Source organism: Syngnathus typhle, linkage group LG18, assembly GCF_033458585.1.
Source record: "Syngnathus typhle isolate RoL2023-S1 ecotype Sweden linkage group LG18, RoL_Styp_1.0, whole genome shotgun sequence".
Lineage (NCBI taxonomy): Eukaryota > Metazoa > Chordata > Actinopteri > Syngnathiformes > Syngnathidae > Syngnathus > Syngnathus typhle.
The window spans coordinates 3,851,395-3,867,153 of record NC_083755.1 but is presented as its reverse complement, the minus strand read 5'-3'; the positions used below and the strand labels follow the sequence as shown (position 1 = coordinate 3,867,153).

At 45.5% G+C, this 15,759-nt stretch overlaps 2 protein-coding genes across 3 annotated transcripts; one reads left to right on the top strand and one right to left on the bottom strand.

Moving 5' to 3' along the window:
* Nucleotides 1-352: 352 nt before the first annotated feature.
* On the bottom strand, nucleotides 353-3,651 carry LOC133142832 (ras-related protein Rab-5C-like). 2 transcript variants are annotated; one of them, XM_061264423.1, is made up of 5 exons: nucleotides 3,492-3,651; nucleotides 2,573-2,859; nucleotides 2,272-2,423; nucleotides 1,355-1,571; nucleotides 353-1,048 (listed from the first exon to the last, which is right to left on the bottom strand). In XM_061264423.1, exons 2-5 carry the CDS (start codon nucleotides 2,742-2,744, stop codon nucleotides 906-908), a joined length of 684 nt encoding a protein of 227 aa, XP_061120407.1. In that variant the 5' UTR covers nucleotides 2,745-2,859; nucleotides 3,492-3,651; the 3' UTR covers nucleotides 353-905. The 2 variants fall into 2 exon arrangements, with proteins under 2 accessions (XP_061120407.1, XP_061120408.1); XM_061264424.1 differs by having other exon boundaries at nucleotides 3,353-3,494.
* Nucleotides 3,652-6,496: 2,845 nt separating this feature from the next.
* Nucleotides 6,497-14,547, top strand: cpxm2 (carboxypeptidase X (M14 family), member 2). The gene is made up of 14 exons (XM_061264390.1): nucleotides 6,497-7,241; nucleotides 8,165-8,263; nucleotides 9,119-9,228; nucleotides 9,401-9,540; nucleotides 10,594-10,678; nucleotides 11,078-11,228; nucleotides 11,288-11,376; nucleotides 11,882-12,005; nucleotides 12,073-12,269; nucleotides 12,410-12,589; nucleotides 13,045-13,342; nucleotides 13,460-13,599; nucleotides 13,722-13,821; nucleotides 13,888-14,547. The coding sequence occupies exons 1-14, from the start codon at nucleotides 7,004-7,006 to the stop codon at nucleotides 14,145-14,147; spliced, it is 2,211 nt and encodes a 736-aa protein (XP_061120374.1). The 5' UTR covers nucleotides 6,497-7,003; the 3' UTR covers nucleotides 14,148-14,547.
* Nucleotides 14,548-15,759: the final 1,212 nt, after the last annotated feature.

The window sequence follows — 15,759 nt, the reverse complement described above, 5'->3', positions numbered from 1 at the left end:
GTTTCTACTACAGAATTTTCTGACACTGCATATTTTTCAGATCTTTTTGTTTTTGCTTTGAGAAATAAGCCAAGTTGATCATGAGCCTTCATATAAAAGTCTACAAAACCCAAGTTTTAAAGAGAAGTCAAATAAAATAAAAATACACAATACTGTGGTTGCACAAGTGGGCACACGCTTGTAAACTGCGATGTGGCTTTTTTTTGTTTTACCCCAGTTGAGTTGCATAAGTCATGCTATTAATGGAAAAGGTATGAAAATAATTTTTCTTGCTCACAAAACCAGCACATCTGTGTTGACTTTTTATACCCACTGGTGACATAGCAGAAGACAAAGCACAAAGCATAAAATATGATCTTGCATGAGCTTTATTATATTTCATGTGTACACCTTATTTCCACCATTCTCATTTAAATCAATGACGATGACATCAACCTCCATTAAGACGTTCCTGGAAACAAAGTCTATTTTCTGGTGATTGCTGAAAAGGGAAGTCGATGAAAGCTACTACACATGGTATGTAACAGTATATAATATATATAGTATTCATGTGTGTATATAAATATATATACTGTTTTTATATACACATAAACATACAGAATATACACACAATACCCACGCAAAGATGGGAAGAGACAAAAATCATCCACCAAAAAAAAATAATAATCAGAAGACAGTTTTGAAATAGGAAGTGATGAAGATGAGGAGGGAGGTAGATAGATGGAAGGAGACCAGTCAGAAGGGATCATCCCGCTTAGCTTGTGATTCTTGTCGTTTAAAAAAGAGGATCCAGATCATTGCATTTTAAATTTCAGTTTTAGAGCAGATGAAGAGGCGGCAAGGGGGAGGAGAGGGATGCCTGTCCTCCAGTGTTACTTTTCTTAAGTGTTGTCCTGACGAAGGCTCTAGTTGCCGCCGCCGCCCATGGCGCCGCTACAGCAACGGCTGCTGCGGCTCTGAGAGGCGGTGTCGTGCAGATTAACTCCCGCGCCGGTCCGGCCTGCTTGGCCGCCGCCCGTCTGGGGCTCGTTCTTTGGTAGCTTGGTGGCTGAGAATAGACCAGGACACAGGTTATTGAGAAGCAGCAAAAATTGTTTTGGATAACACATAATAGGACTACATTTGTTTGCAGAACTAAAAATATGAATTTAACCAAGCTTAACAGCCAAAAGCAGCGCAAGGCAAAAATAATTCAACACCAATTAGTTGTTTAAGTAACATGATGCTGATTGAAGTGCTTTGACGCCCTCTTGCGGCCTGTAGACATAATCGCAAACTTTTCAGTCTTTATTCCACACTAAGATATAAATTAAAAGGCCTACCCGCCTTTATTACAAAAAGAAAAAACACTTACCAATAGCCATAAAAATATTATTGACATTGAGTGCGGTCTTGGCTGACGTTTCCATGAAGAGGAGCCCGTTTTCTTCAGCGTATTCTTGTGCCTCCTGATGCTCCACCGCTCGCTTGTCTGCGATGTCCGCCTTGTTGCCGGCCAGAGCGATCACGATGTTTGGGTTGGCTTGTCTCTGCAACTCCTTCACCCAGCTTTTGGCGCGCGCAAACGTGTCCTGAGGACCGACAAGCTTTACTTGCCTTGCTGTCGCTCGTAGCGCTAAGTACCGTATGTATACAGTGTGTTCCAAAATTCCTAGTGCCCTCACAAGTTTTTCCTGATTCGAGGCGTCGCTTGGATTTTTTGCCTTCATTTGAGAGCGGATAAAGAGCGGTTTAAAAAAAAAAAAAAAAATGGCGGGGGAAAAAAAAGAGAAAAAGAGTCATACCTTGACTCACAAGTTTGCAAGTTTGTTCCGTGCCCAACGTTATAACTTAATTTACTTGTATAGAATTAACTGATGGGTATTTTTGTGAGGAAGCAAATTTGGCAGTCAAATAAAAAAAAAAAAACTGAATTAGTCGTAACTATTCAATTTTAAAAAAAGATAATAATAATTAACTTCTTTTTTTGGTCCCTTACCTCATGAATTACAAGCAGAATATTTTTTTTCTGATTATCTAGGGATGTTATAATGTCATGATTCATTGTCTTATGTTTAATTGTGTAGGGAAAAAAAATATATATATATATATATATATTTGGCTGTGACTAATTTGGTCAGGCCCTAAAATTAAAATTCCACTTTGAAATTAATTGAAATGGCCTTGATCCATTCCAGCCCCCAAACCACTACCATATTTTACTCATTATGCATGTATTGTTGTTTTATGCAGCGTTGAATTGTGTGTGTAAGGGTCGCAAGTGCGACTCACCGCGTTGGTGATGTCGTAGACCACGATGGCGGCCTGAGCGCCTCGGTAGTACATGGGCGCCAGGCTGTGGTAGCGCTCCTGGCCCGCCGTGTCCCATATCTCAAACTTGACCGTGATGTCGTCCAAGCTGACCGTCTGGGTCAGGAAGGCCGCTAGGTGGACAAAGTACACAAGCTTGTTGGAAAACATTAAAGAGATGAAAATAACAAACCTACTCAAACAAATGAAATTTGAAACACCAGGGTAACACCAGAAATAGCTTACTATCCAAAACTACAAAAATAACCATGTGTGATCTTACCTCCAATGGTGCTCTCTTGGAATTCATGGAACTGGCCTTTGACAAAGCGCAGCACCAGGCTGGACTTGCCCACTGCTGACTCCCCCAGCAGCACAAGCTTGAACTGGAAGCTCTTGTTGGCTGCCGCCGTTGCTCCGTTAGGTCTGCTCGCGCCTCCACCGCGTCCCGCCATTAACAAAGATGGATGAAGCTGTTTACGGATGGGGCGGCCCCGGGCTGGAATGAAACCAGACAGGCGACTCAGGCACTGGCGGTGGGTGAAGTCGGTGATCAGACTCCAGAAGGTGCTGCATGAATGAGAGGGGGGGGGGGGCAACGATGATTTCCTTAGATTTGACAGATTAATGCAGTATTAAAATAATTGTTAGTTGCAGACATACTATTTTTGGATTTGAGGAGAAAACAAAGACAATTAAATACACATGTCACTTAATTGCCTATACATTGATTTCATTAAAGATGTCTAATTGTTTTCAATTTAATTTTACAAGATGTCAAAAAGTTTTGAACAAATTACTTAATGTCGAATTGGTAACGTTGTTTTTTGTGGAGATGCTAAACAGCTTTACACGGAATTTATTTATCGTTCATTTTACATGTTTTCAACATGTCAGAATGGGCCAGGTTGACCGCGGTGTTTTTTAATTCGCCATAATGTACCAAATTATTTTCTCAATCTTTTAGGAAACGACTTTTGCCTTAAGAAGACATTTTAGTCGTAAAGAAATATAAATGTGGCGAAATAAAGTCATTTATATAGTGAACCTGTTCGGTATTTACCTTATGTTCGGTCCAGGGTGTATCTAAACAATACTGTCGAATTAGCCGCGATGCTAAATCCTGTTAGCAGCCTTTTTAGCCGTCGTTTTACACGAACAGTTCGCGCGAAATATTTAAATCACCGCGCCAAAGTTCTTACCAGTAACGAAAGCTTGGTCAAAATTCAGCAACGACCATGCCAGTCCTCCGTAATAACAGTTTTAATGCTTTTCTTGTGGCGGAGTGTTTAATAATGTTTCATTTCCGCCTTTTGGAACTTCTTCTTCTGCGTCGTCTGTCTTTGCCAGTACTGTGCGCGCATTTCACGCTACTGCCGACAAGTGGTGAGGTTGGAATTGCAAATATCCCTTGACCGTATTATTTTAATGTTATCAAATTAAAGAATTTAACAAATTATACTGATAAATTTGAATAGTAGGTAACGTCAAACTACTTGAATTAATTTGAACTCAATTAATATATAAATAATCAGAATTACTTCCATAACTCCTGCCCAACAAACAATTGCATAATAAAGACATTTTATTTGCAACCACTCCAACAGACGACTTGATTGATAAATAAACACCTTTGTATTATGTACTAGCAAAACCGGTTTAACAGCCATAAAAACAAAGACGTGTATCTTAAGCCCCACCCATTTATACTGCTTTTCCCTTGCTGCCAGATAGCGATGAATACATAAAAAATGTAAAGTATTACAATTCAACTGTATAATTTTGCAGAGTCAAGAAAAATATTTATGATCATTTCCATTAATTGGTGCAAAACCTAGCCACTTATCTGTAAACTTCCTATTTTCTCCACTAGATGGTAATACATGGCCGGATATATTCCGATCCAGTTACTTGACCTATGTCTGTCTTCTTTCAAATTTCTGTGTCGGAAGGCCTGGGAAAAGTCCCACATCGTAAATTCAAATCATTATCACATATTTGAACCGCATTTATGCCTTGGACCTCACAATTGTTATTCAAACATCTTTTGTCCTAATGTAATATATTGTGAAAATGACCGAATTAGACGCTGCATGAGCGTCAGGTCACCAGAGATTTTGTATGGGGGGGGGAGCTGGGAATATTAATAAAGTTCACCTCGGGGGAGGGAACTTTGATTCTGGAGCCACCAGGCTGGATGCACGCAGAGGCCGAGCTTCTGAAATGCCACTGGAGCACTGGTGGGAGGGTGACGGAACAACAGAGCAAAGATCACGTTGGACACTGAGGTGAATACCACTCAGCGTGCCTCCGTTTGCATGACAACATCACAGCCATCCGTTTATTCATTGTGGAAAAAAAGGACGTCCTGTTCATTGCAGAATTACACCGAGTGCAAAAGTCTACACACCCCTGTTCAATCTACAGAAAAAAAAAGACAACAGAATGTTCATGAGGCAGCTTTAGCAATGATGAAGCAAGCGAGGAATGCTGGCAGCACATGAAAACTAAATAATTGGCTGAAACTTGCACAAGACTTCCTGCAGTCTTCATTGCTTGTTTTAGTATGAAACAAAATGTACGGAATCAGACTTTAACACTGCATCCATGTGCATGTTTAGAATCTGACATCTGTTTTGTTTTTCCCTCCCACCTTTCTTTTTGAACTGCAGTCCAAGTGCATGGAACACATCGCCAATGTGGACACGGGATTACAAAAGCAGGTGTTGGAGGGGGGGGGGGGGGGGGGGCGTGGGCGGTTGTGTGGCGAGTCAAAGTAACGCTGTTACTGCAGCAACCTGCAACAACAGTGTCTAAAATTATTTCTGGGTGTGTATGTGTCTCTTGTGCAATGAATAAATAAACACATAGTTTTGTCCCTGTAAGTGTGAGCACCCTAAAAATAAAAAAAACGTGAGCGGTACCCGAGATTCTCACGGTTGCCATGGCGACAGGAGAGCAACTGCCCTGATTGAACGCGCCGGCCTCTAACCTCCGCCTCTGATCACCGGCGCCCCACTTTCACTGATTGAGGTCAAACTATGCCGAAGTAGTAGCTTATAAAAAAAAAAAGTTAGTTCCTCTAATTCAGCCATTCGCCATCCATCTTTGATCACATGTGTCAAAGTCGTCGCTTCCAAGGTTGTAACGCGCCTTTCTTCAACAGCCATAAATATGTCAGCATACATTTGGCCCGACAAGACAAAGCATGTCGGTCTTGCTCGAACATCAGAATTCATTAGCGGCGTCGGCAGCCGTCCAATCCGGCACACCCGATCGGCTTTTGATGTATTGTGTATTCTAGCTTATTAAATATGATTAAAACATTCGCTTTGAAGAGCAAAGCTGTCATTATATTCCTCACCGGAAAGAAAAAGGCTGTCTTATCTGCCGACTGCTTTGTCATTAAGCAGCGACGGCGCAGGGGTTATTTTCCTCTAAATTCCATGAAAGTGAATTGAAGCAAGGCCTTATTAAGAGATTATGGCAGGCAAGAAGATGAAGCCATCACTCTTCCACCCTGGTGGTTCTTCTCAGCCTCAAGCTGAGCACAGAGGCGACTCATTTAACATTCCACGCGTGCACGGCAAATAAAACACTCATCGCTCGTGTGGAGTCAGGCCAATTCATTTCTTCATGCGCTCCCTCCACCGTCCATGTCAAAAGAACCTTTTGAGTATGTCAGCGTTCATTATTAGGCTATAATCTCAAGTGTTTTGTTTTTGATTCTCGGCATAGTTTCTATACTCACTTGATATCGCAAAAGAAATTGGAACACGATCGTCCATGCTGAAAGTTACTCCTCGGAATGTTTTGATGGAGGCTCAGATAGTAGTCAGGAAGTGATCACTTGCTGTGTGGGATGTCCTGGCTGCACTTTGATGCATCTTCTGGAAAATGATCCGATCCACTTGATGGCCTTCCCATTTGGAGTGGGCGAAGTGAGACTTTGATAGTGTGCCAGTCCACCCACTTAAGATTCCAGAGTTGGATCAACTTTTCCTTCAAGATTGGTTTATTTTATTTTGTTTGGTTGTTGTTTTACTTTTACAATTAATTCCGCATCAGTAATGTGCAATGAAGCAGCACATTTAATTTCAAGTGAGTTGAACGCTTTTTTTTTTTGACTCGGCCAAGTTTGTCTTGCCTCAGCTTGATGAAACGTCAAAAGCTGTCCCGGTGGGTCTTCTCGCAATCTCCTCAATGCCCGAGGCGGGACATTCTCTGTGTGTCCAGATAAAGTTCCAGAGCAATTTGGAGGGATGCAAAACTCTTTTTTTTGCAGCTTATCAGGTGCTGGACTTCCTAAAAGAAGAGAGAGGCAACTTTCCCAGGCTTCCAGCAGACAGAGTGGGAGGAGGTGGAGAGGAAATGCGGATCTTGAACACTTCTCAGAGACTCCAAGTGTGTGTGCAGCCTGCCTGAGCAGAAACACACACACACACAAAAGATTTTTTTCGAGTCACCTGCCAGCGTCCAAACTCAAGAGCTCTTTCCCTTTTGCGCCTCTCCCTCCCTCTCTGCATTTTTCACAGGCTGAGGCATCCATGGACCCTCTGGCTCCGCTGCTCTCATCAGCGACTTGGAGAACTTTGTGAACTCTGAAAAAGCATTGGATGGGACGCGACGTGGCGGAGCACGGCGGCAGCAGGCTCCTAAGGAGTCACCAGCAGGACCTTTAACTGGAGTTACCCCTCCCCACTTGGGTGGTATCATGACGGGTCAGCACCGCAACCTCTTCTTCCTTCTGGCTTTGCTGGGATTCCTGGCAGGGCTGGCCGACCTCAGCCAGGCTTCAACCAGCGAAGACCAGGACTACTACATGCAGGAGCTGTTAACCAGGGAGCAGTACGCCCGAGTCCAGATGCCCGAGGGGCCCGAAGGACGTGAGCCACCCAAACAATACAGCAAGAAAGCGGCCAAAGGGAAAGGAGACAACGGCAGGCAAGCAGGTAAAAAGCCACACTCAAGATTCGCTTTTGAAGTTCACAAATCGATTGAGTCAAGATTCAGACAACAAAAGCGTTCACTAGCATGTCCTTAACGCCGCTTGATTAAGTCAGACAGGGAGTTCGGGTTTGGCGCTGAGTTTCCTAGCCCTCCGGGAATTCAGCCGACATCTTAAATCAATCGACAACATGATGGATGTGCTGGGAAAACGTTCTCAACAACAACGTCCACCACTGCGTGTACATCCATCAACACTGTGCAATTTCTGCCAAGTCGACTTTTCTCCCCCCAAAACATGCCAACGATAGCAACGTGCTATAACGTATGAATTCAAGCTGTGACAAAAAAAAAAAAAAATTTGAATAAATGAGATCTGGTAGCACACACAGTAGCACACGGCACTTGAAGCGGTTCCGTCGACGGGTAATGAAAAGCAGCTGCACACACAACCTGACCTCACGTGTCACCTGTCTTGTCTGCTTCTTCCATCTAACCTTGTAAAAGTCCATAAAGGAGATCTGAGCTTAAGTTCTGGGAATGCGATGGTGACCTGATGCGTTCCTCCGTGCCTGAATTGGAGGATAAAGACTTTCAGATGTGTGACGGATTGTTGGGTGCACTCTTGACGTTTGGCTGAATAAAGAAAAAAAAGAAAAACGTTCCCCCTCATTCCATCTTCAATGGAATGTGACTCCCAGGCCCAGTCGTGCCTCTCGCGGGGTATTTGATGGATGACGAACCGGAGCGTACCCCAGTTGAGTCAAACGGTATTGTCAAGTCGGTGCCGAAAACAGTCACTAAATCATCGAAAGCATTTTAATTGTCTTCTCTCTCCGCTTGACAGACATCTGCTTTTTAAACACAAATCAAACATGAAAACAGAAGCAAATCTGCTCACTAGCCAATCTGCACATTCTTCCCTTAGACAAATCGGCCAATAAAAAAGCCGAGAACAAGAAGAGCAACCCAAAAAGCCCAAATGGAAGCTTGGAAGGAGACGGACAGCCCACGCGATACAAAGGCGGTAAGGAATCAAGTCCATCGTGTTACTTTTGACCCCCCCCCCTCCAATACACGACATGTGAGGCCTGCAACCTCCAACCAGATGTTTTATTCCCGTGCGGTTCTGTCAAAGAGTTGCACGCAGATGACGTTAATGATTTAAAGCTGGGCCGGCTCGGAGGACTCTTAATATCTTACGGTCCGACAGCCAAGTGGATTTTATATGCAATGTGTGACGTGTTGCTTTTAGTCCTTCAGATATGTTCCGAGATGATTTCCACGAGAAACATTTTGGAGGGAATTTGAAGTCGTTCTGACTTTGGGGTTTTTTAATTTAGTCGATGACGCGAAATATAAATTGTCTCATTGGGTGGTAAAGTAAAAAATGAGGGCGCATGAAACATTCATATCCGCAGTGCTCCTCCAAAAAAAAAAAAAAAAAAAAAGACTGTCTGGCCGCATGTCGATGTTACATCATTCTTGAGCGGGAAAAGCGAGAAAAAAATGTTCGCTTGGCCGCGACTCTCTCGCTCTCTCGTCCATCGACATGATGCCGCCGAAAAGAGCGTCCAATCTTTTACTTCTTTTCACATTTCCCTTCGCCTCTGCAAGCACTTAATGGCCGACGTCCGCTCCAAACTTCACTTCCAGCTGCAAAATGAAAACATTCCTCCATGATGTGCAGCATTTTTTTTCACTCGATTTTTTTATTATTGTGGCTCTAGTTTTCCAAATTAAGTGCATCCAACATACTGCCTCACCCATGCCTGACTATTGATGTAGTCGATTTATTGGGCACAGACAAAAAAAAATAGCTGGGCTGTTTCAGACAATAAAGAACAAAAATAAAATAAAACAAGTTTGTCACATTACCCAGAGTGCCCTCCCATGGGACTGGAGACGCTGAAGATCGACGACTTCCAGCTCCACGCGTCCACCACCAAACGCTACGGCCTGGGAGCGCACAGAGGTCGTCTCAACATTCAGGTGAGGCTAAATTGAATTACGGAGAAATACTTAGCATTTTTCCCCTCCTTTCATAACTTACCAGGCAAATTTGGGCTACAATATGCATTCTAACCACGCCTTTGCTAGCTGAGATATTAGTACTTGGGTGGAATTTGGCGTCCATCTGGACTAAAGCTCCACCCCCTTGCAGGCCGGCCTCTACGAGGACGACCTCTACGACGGGGCTTGGTGCGCCGGCAGGGATGACCCGCTGCAGTGGCTGGAGGTGGATGCCAGGAGGCTGACAAAGTTCACGGGAGTCATCACACAAGGCCGCAGTTCCCTCTGGTCGTGAGTACGCACGCACGCCGAGGCGCAGATGGTCACGCGGCGAGGATGAAAAATGTCCACTAGCGCATGTTTGCTTTGAAGGAGAATCACCACGGGAGGGGTCAAAGATGTCCCATTGTTGCATTTTGAGCCACGGCACATATTTGGTATTTTAACAATCTCCTGGCACGCCGCCAAACAAAAACATCCCGAAACAGAAATGCTGCTGGGGTTCCACAACACAAGTGTACCTAACGGAGCGGCCTGGTGATAGTCCTACATGGCAGCTGCAAAGGCTCTCAGCCACCGGGGCTCTGCGTGCCGTCGCTACCGTGACACAGGCGGCTACAATCTCGCGGGATATTTGTCAGATGAACCGGAACGGTGCCGCCTGCAATATCACAGCAAAGACAAATGTACAGCAGCAACACAACTTTTACCGCCATTGTTTTGACGCCTCATCAACAATTGCATACACCCCCATCCCCTCCTGACGTTTGCTATGTAATTGTATTTGACACGTTCCAATCTTCTTAATTGGAAATACTCTTACTTTTGAAAACAAAACCAAAAAAAAGCGAGGTGCTTTGTGTTCTGCTGTTTGCACCATCCGTGATGCCTGAGACAGAATCTCTCGCAATTAGCTTTGCGGTCCGTGTAGCCGGCCTCGCTCTCGTGTCTTGTCTCCACAACGCCGCCTTAATTAGCCGAGCCGGGAATTCCACCGAGGCGGGACCGGCCGAGCGCTTATGTCTTTATCAAGGAGAGCAGGAATCTCTCTCGACCTACCGCTAGCCGCAGCATACCGAGACATGACGGGACATTTTTGGCCTACTTTACTGTCAGACTCCGAAACGCTGTGCTCTGAATTTGTCAAGGTTTTGGGACTAAACTTTCAAACTACTTTAAAGTATCCCATTCATTTGGTAATTTGTCACTCTACTTAGCAGTCAATGAAAAAAACATTGACCAATGACAGGAAAAGCTAATTTGTTTGCCAGGTTAGCAAACAAAACCATGTCTGTCCAATGAAAAGCAAAATTAGTCTGTAAATGTTTTTGTGTTGTCAAAAAGGAGCGACTGGGTGACCTCCTACAAGGTCATGGTGAGCAACGACAGTCACGCCTGGGTGACGGTGAAGAACGGCTCCGAGGACATGGTGAGGAGCGTGGTTTGTTGATCTGAGCGTTAACGCTAAACACAAACGACCCTCCAAGCTCATCTCAGATCTCGCAACCATCGGTGACTTGAATTATTGATCCTATAAATGTGATTAAGTGGTTATTCTGTGGCCTGATTAAGCTCCCGCCCCCCTTTCCCCTCCCCCGCCACAAGCCACCCACTCGTCTTCTTGTGCCAAATGCCAAACGCCGCCATTTGTCTTCGTAAATACCAAAAGGTGCCGGGGGGGCGGGCGTTCCAAACTTTGGTCCAGTAAACCTCCAAAGGTTTCATGACATTCAACGAGGGCTGTGTGCGAGCGGCCATGTTGACTCCCCACTGCTGATTTCTAACGTGCCCAATGAGTCCTGACTCAGCATCTCGTTTGCCTCAGTAGATCTTCAGAGGAAACAGAGAAAAGGAGATCCCGGTGCGCAACATTTTTCCCACTCCCTTGGTTGCTCGCTATATCCGGGTCAACCCTCAGTCCTGGTTCAACAAAGGCAGCATCTGCATGAGGGCCGAGATCCTCGGATGCCCTTTGCCAGGTGAGCCGAGATCATCATATGTCGCTAGGCAGATTATGTTTTTTTTTTTTACCCCACAGACCCGAATAATTACTACCACCGGCGCAACGAGGTCATAACGACTGACGAGCTGGACTTCATGCTTCACAGTTACAAGGAAATGAGGCAGGTCAGTCGTCTGGTAGTACGCACAGCGCGACTGTTTTTTTTTTTTTATGTGGCTCCTTGAAACGCTCCAGCGTGGCCATCAAAGTCAGCTAAATGGACCACGTCCTTCTTGGCTCTGTGGCTTCAAGGGGAGGCCCTGGCAAAAGAAAGGAGGTGCTATTTTTAAACCCCCAGAGGCTTTTCACCTCCTCCTCCCCGGCCAACCCCTTTGACATTTCTTTTGAGGGCGCAGCTAGCTGATAGCGCGCCTCGCCTTCAACCTTGCCGCTTTTATATAATGCATTGAATATGGCTATTGTTAGTGAACACCCCCACGCCGGAGTTAGGATTAGAGTCAAATGAGGAGAAATTGCTGAAGAGGCAGAATGAGAATATGGATTTAGTGCTTCAAGACGAAGGCGAGAAAATGAAATGGTGGTCGGGGTCAGCAATAATTAGCTTAACATGTTATTGGAAATCACAATATGGTTTTACAGTGACATGACAGCAAGTTTGTTTTTGTCCAGTTGATGAAGGTGGTCAACGAAATGTGCCCCAACATCACTCGCATCTACAACATCGGCAAAAGCCACGGCGGCCTCAAGATGTACGCCATCGAAATTTCCGACAACCCGGGGGAGCACGAAGTGGGTGAGTGTGTTTGTACAAAATGCTTCTTATTCAGCATGAGCTCAGACTTACTTGTTTTGGCGTCCAGGTGAACCCGAGTTCCGCTACACGGCCGGTTCCCACGGCAACGAGGTGCTGGGTCGCGAGCTGCTCCTCTTGCTAATGCAGTTCATGTGCCTGGAGTATCTGGCGGGCAACCAGCGGGTCCGACACCTGGTGGACGAGACCCGCATCCACCTGCTGCCGTCCGTCAACCCCGATGGGTACGAGAAAGCCTTTCAAGTGGTAGGTGGGCTGCGGATGCGGCAGAGGACGCCTGCAACGTTTCACCTTTCATCCAGCAAATAGGATTAAAAGCTGCAACAGAACCAAAATAAGATCATTTGGGGGAATACAATCAAACATGTCTTCCCGGTGCCACGCAGGGATCCGAGCTCAGCGGCTGGTCTCTGGGTCGGTGGAGCAACGACGGCATCGACATCCACCACAATTTCCCGGACCTCAACACCATATTGTGGGAGGCCGAGGCCAAAAAGTGGATCCCACGCCGGATGGCCAACCACTATGTCTCCGTTCCTGACTGGTACCAGTCCAAAAACGCTTCGGTTAGTTCGCCTTTACTTCCGTCTCGTATTATTTATTGTGGTTTAATTTGCTGAAGAGCATTCACACATACTTTATGACTCAAAAATCCCCCCTCCCCTCCACACTACCACCTACGGTCTGGCAAATCCCACAGCAAGGGGCTGCCATGCCTGGAAAGGATTGAGAAGAAAAAGAAAAAAAAAGCTGCACGTGGGCGTAGAAGCGGCGGCTATTTCGGGAGGAGCGGAAGCGCCGCCGTCTGATAGTGACAAGCGGAAATAGAATCCGAGCGTCTATAAAAAGCTCATCGGCGGTGTTGTGACGTGGGCTGGTGTGAGTCACACACTGGGGGGTTCCAAAATAGATGCTGAGGTGCTAGTAGCATCAGGACCGCTGCACCGCTATCAGAAGGCTGCTTAGTAATCAAATTAATAATGTTTGATTTTCAAAAGCCTCCATTTAAATCCTGCTGCAGGTTGCCGTGGAGACCCGCGCTTTAATCACCTGGATGGAGAAGATCCCTTTTGTGCTGGGTGGCAACCTCCAGGGGGGCGAGCTGGTGGTGACCTTCCCATACGACAAGACCCGCTCGCAGGGCGTGACCCGGGAGCCCACGCCCACGCCGGATGACCACGTGTTCCGCTGGCTCTCCTTCGCCTACGCCTCCACCCACCGCCTCATGACAGCCGCCAATCGGAGGGTGTGCCACAGGGAGGACTTCGCCAAAGAAGACGGGACCATCAACGGGGCGTCCTGGCATACGGCGGCAGGCAGTTAGTTGACATAGTCAAAAGTATTGGGACGGATGCTGATGTCACTTATTCTTCACTAAAAGTGTCCCAATATCCATATGGAAACATGACGAATGTGTGTGTGTGGCGTGTTGGCAGGCATGAACGACTTCAGCTACCTCCACACTAACTGTTTTGAGCTGTCGATGTACGTGGGCTGCGACAAATTCCCTCACGAGAGCGAGCTGCCAGAGGAGTGGGAGAACAATCGCGAGTCTCTTCTCGTCTTCATGGAACAGGCAAAACACACGCGCACATAAAAAACCCACGCACAGTGAAAAATAACATATAGACACATCTGAGGTAATTTAAGGATTTGGTTAGCTTGTAAGAACACTGTCGCTTGTTGATGCATCCACAGGTGCATCGTGGGATTAAAGGCATCGTGAGGGACCTGCAAGGCAACGGAATAGCCAACGCTACCATCGCCGTGGAAGGCATCAGCCACGACATTCGCACAGGTACACAATCTGTCATGGGGGAACCACAAATCAGAGTGGCTTTCAATTTGTGCATGTACGTACCAGCTGCCGACGGGGACTACTGGCGCCTGCTGAACCCGGGCGAATACCGAGTGACGGCGAGGGCCGAGGGCTACAGCATGGTGAGCAAGAAATGCGAAGTGGGTTACGAGATGGGGGCCACCCGCTGCGACTTCACGCTGGGCCGCACCAACTTGTCACGCATCCGGGAGATCATGGAACGATTCAACAAGCAAGGCGGCGGTAAAGCGCCTGTTAGGCCGCTACAAGCCCGCCGCTCCGGTGACAGACGTCCGGGAACTTAATGGCGGCGTGAAAGTGGGTTAGAACTCTGAGGATTGAAACCTAATGATGACTGTGGGGATCTCCAAGATGGAAAATGTTGAAAATAAGACTCAAAGTTGGATCCACATATTACAATGAAACAACCATTTGAGTGCATCGACCAAAAGTCCGCTAGCTTATGCTAACTTATTATAGGAAACGCCATAGACAGGCTACTGAAAATTTAACGCAAGATACAAATAATAAACCGGCATCTAGCGAGGCAACAATGCCATCCCAAAAATGATTTTTGTGTAAATAATAAAAGCATCTAATCTCATATATGTACATACAGGACCTGTTAAATTATGTAAACCACCACAGAGGCAATGCAACACATACACGCATTGCCTCCCATGAAATAAAGTTGAATTACTCCAATTGAGATTTTCATTTCCCTCCCCAAATTTCTGACTATTTCTATAAATGTGAAAACGATCAGAGCACAATGACGAACATTTTCCTGCCAAGGTGTCCACTTCACAGGATGTCACTTCGGACCCATCGAGCTGTGTTTATCATCTCGACCCGTTCTCGAGGTGCAAATGCACATACGGCCCAGACATTGACGCCCATACCGAGGGGTGGTCAATTTTTTATTTTTATCTCAAATGTGCGCACATTTTCTTCCATCGAATTAATGACAACAGCATCAGCCGCTATTGTGTTGACACTTTAATCACGGAGGTCACAAAATCTGAACCCGCCATTATGTTCTCCGCTCGCGTTACAATTTCGGTAATTGTCCTCATCAATACCGGATCATTAGCATCTAGCATTTAGCTTGTGATATTTCAAACTGACCACACAAAACAAAAATAAGAGGTCCTACCACCAGAGCTCATTTGCATTTAAATCCCGTCACGACACAATGTACTTTCTATCAAATCAGATCAAAAATTTCAAAACAACCACCAATCATGAGGTTAATAACAACTATTGTTGTCCGTGTAAAGCATCAGCAGCCACACAAAAACACACATCAGACACACACATGTAATAAGGCAACAGTTATTTCTTCCTATAGTTGTGTATTTGTTTGGAAAATAGTCCATGTGACCCAGACTACAGCATTTAAGGCATTATTTGTCTTGGTGTGTCCAACAGTACAGTACGCCACACAAATAGTTGCTAACGCTAAAGGTGTTTAGCTAGCATGCTCTGTGACATCGAATCATACATCCAGACAACAACGAGTCGAGATTCGTCTACTACATAAATACAAGCGTTATGCGCTTGCGTGTGGCTGTAAACATCTAATTGTGGTTGTGCTTTGAAACGCTGCACATTTGTCATCCAATTAGCGGCAGATTGCGCCTGCGTCGCTACGACACAACCCACGACTCGGCGTCTGCACCAATCTGCTTAAGTATTATTGATCGATGATAATGGTGATAAACATTACGTCCGTGCACACCATCACTATCGTATTAAACTGCACAACGTTTTTTTATTCTCCCTCACTATATCGACCAGACTGAGTTGAGGCCTACCAGTTTGATTGACACTTCAGAAATAACACATTTGCTACCTTTGTTATCAACTATGCAAAGATACCAATCATCATTTCTTGATAATTATCAGCAATAATTA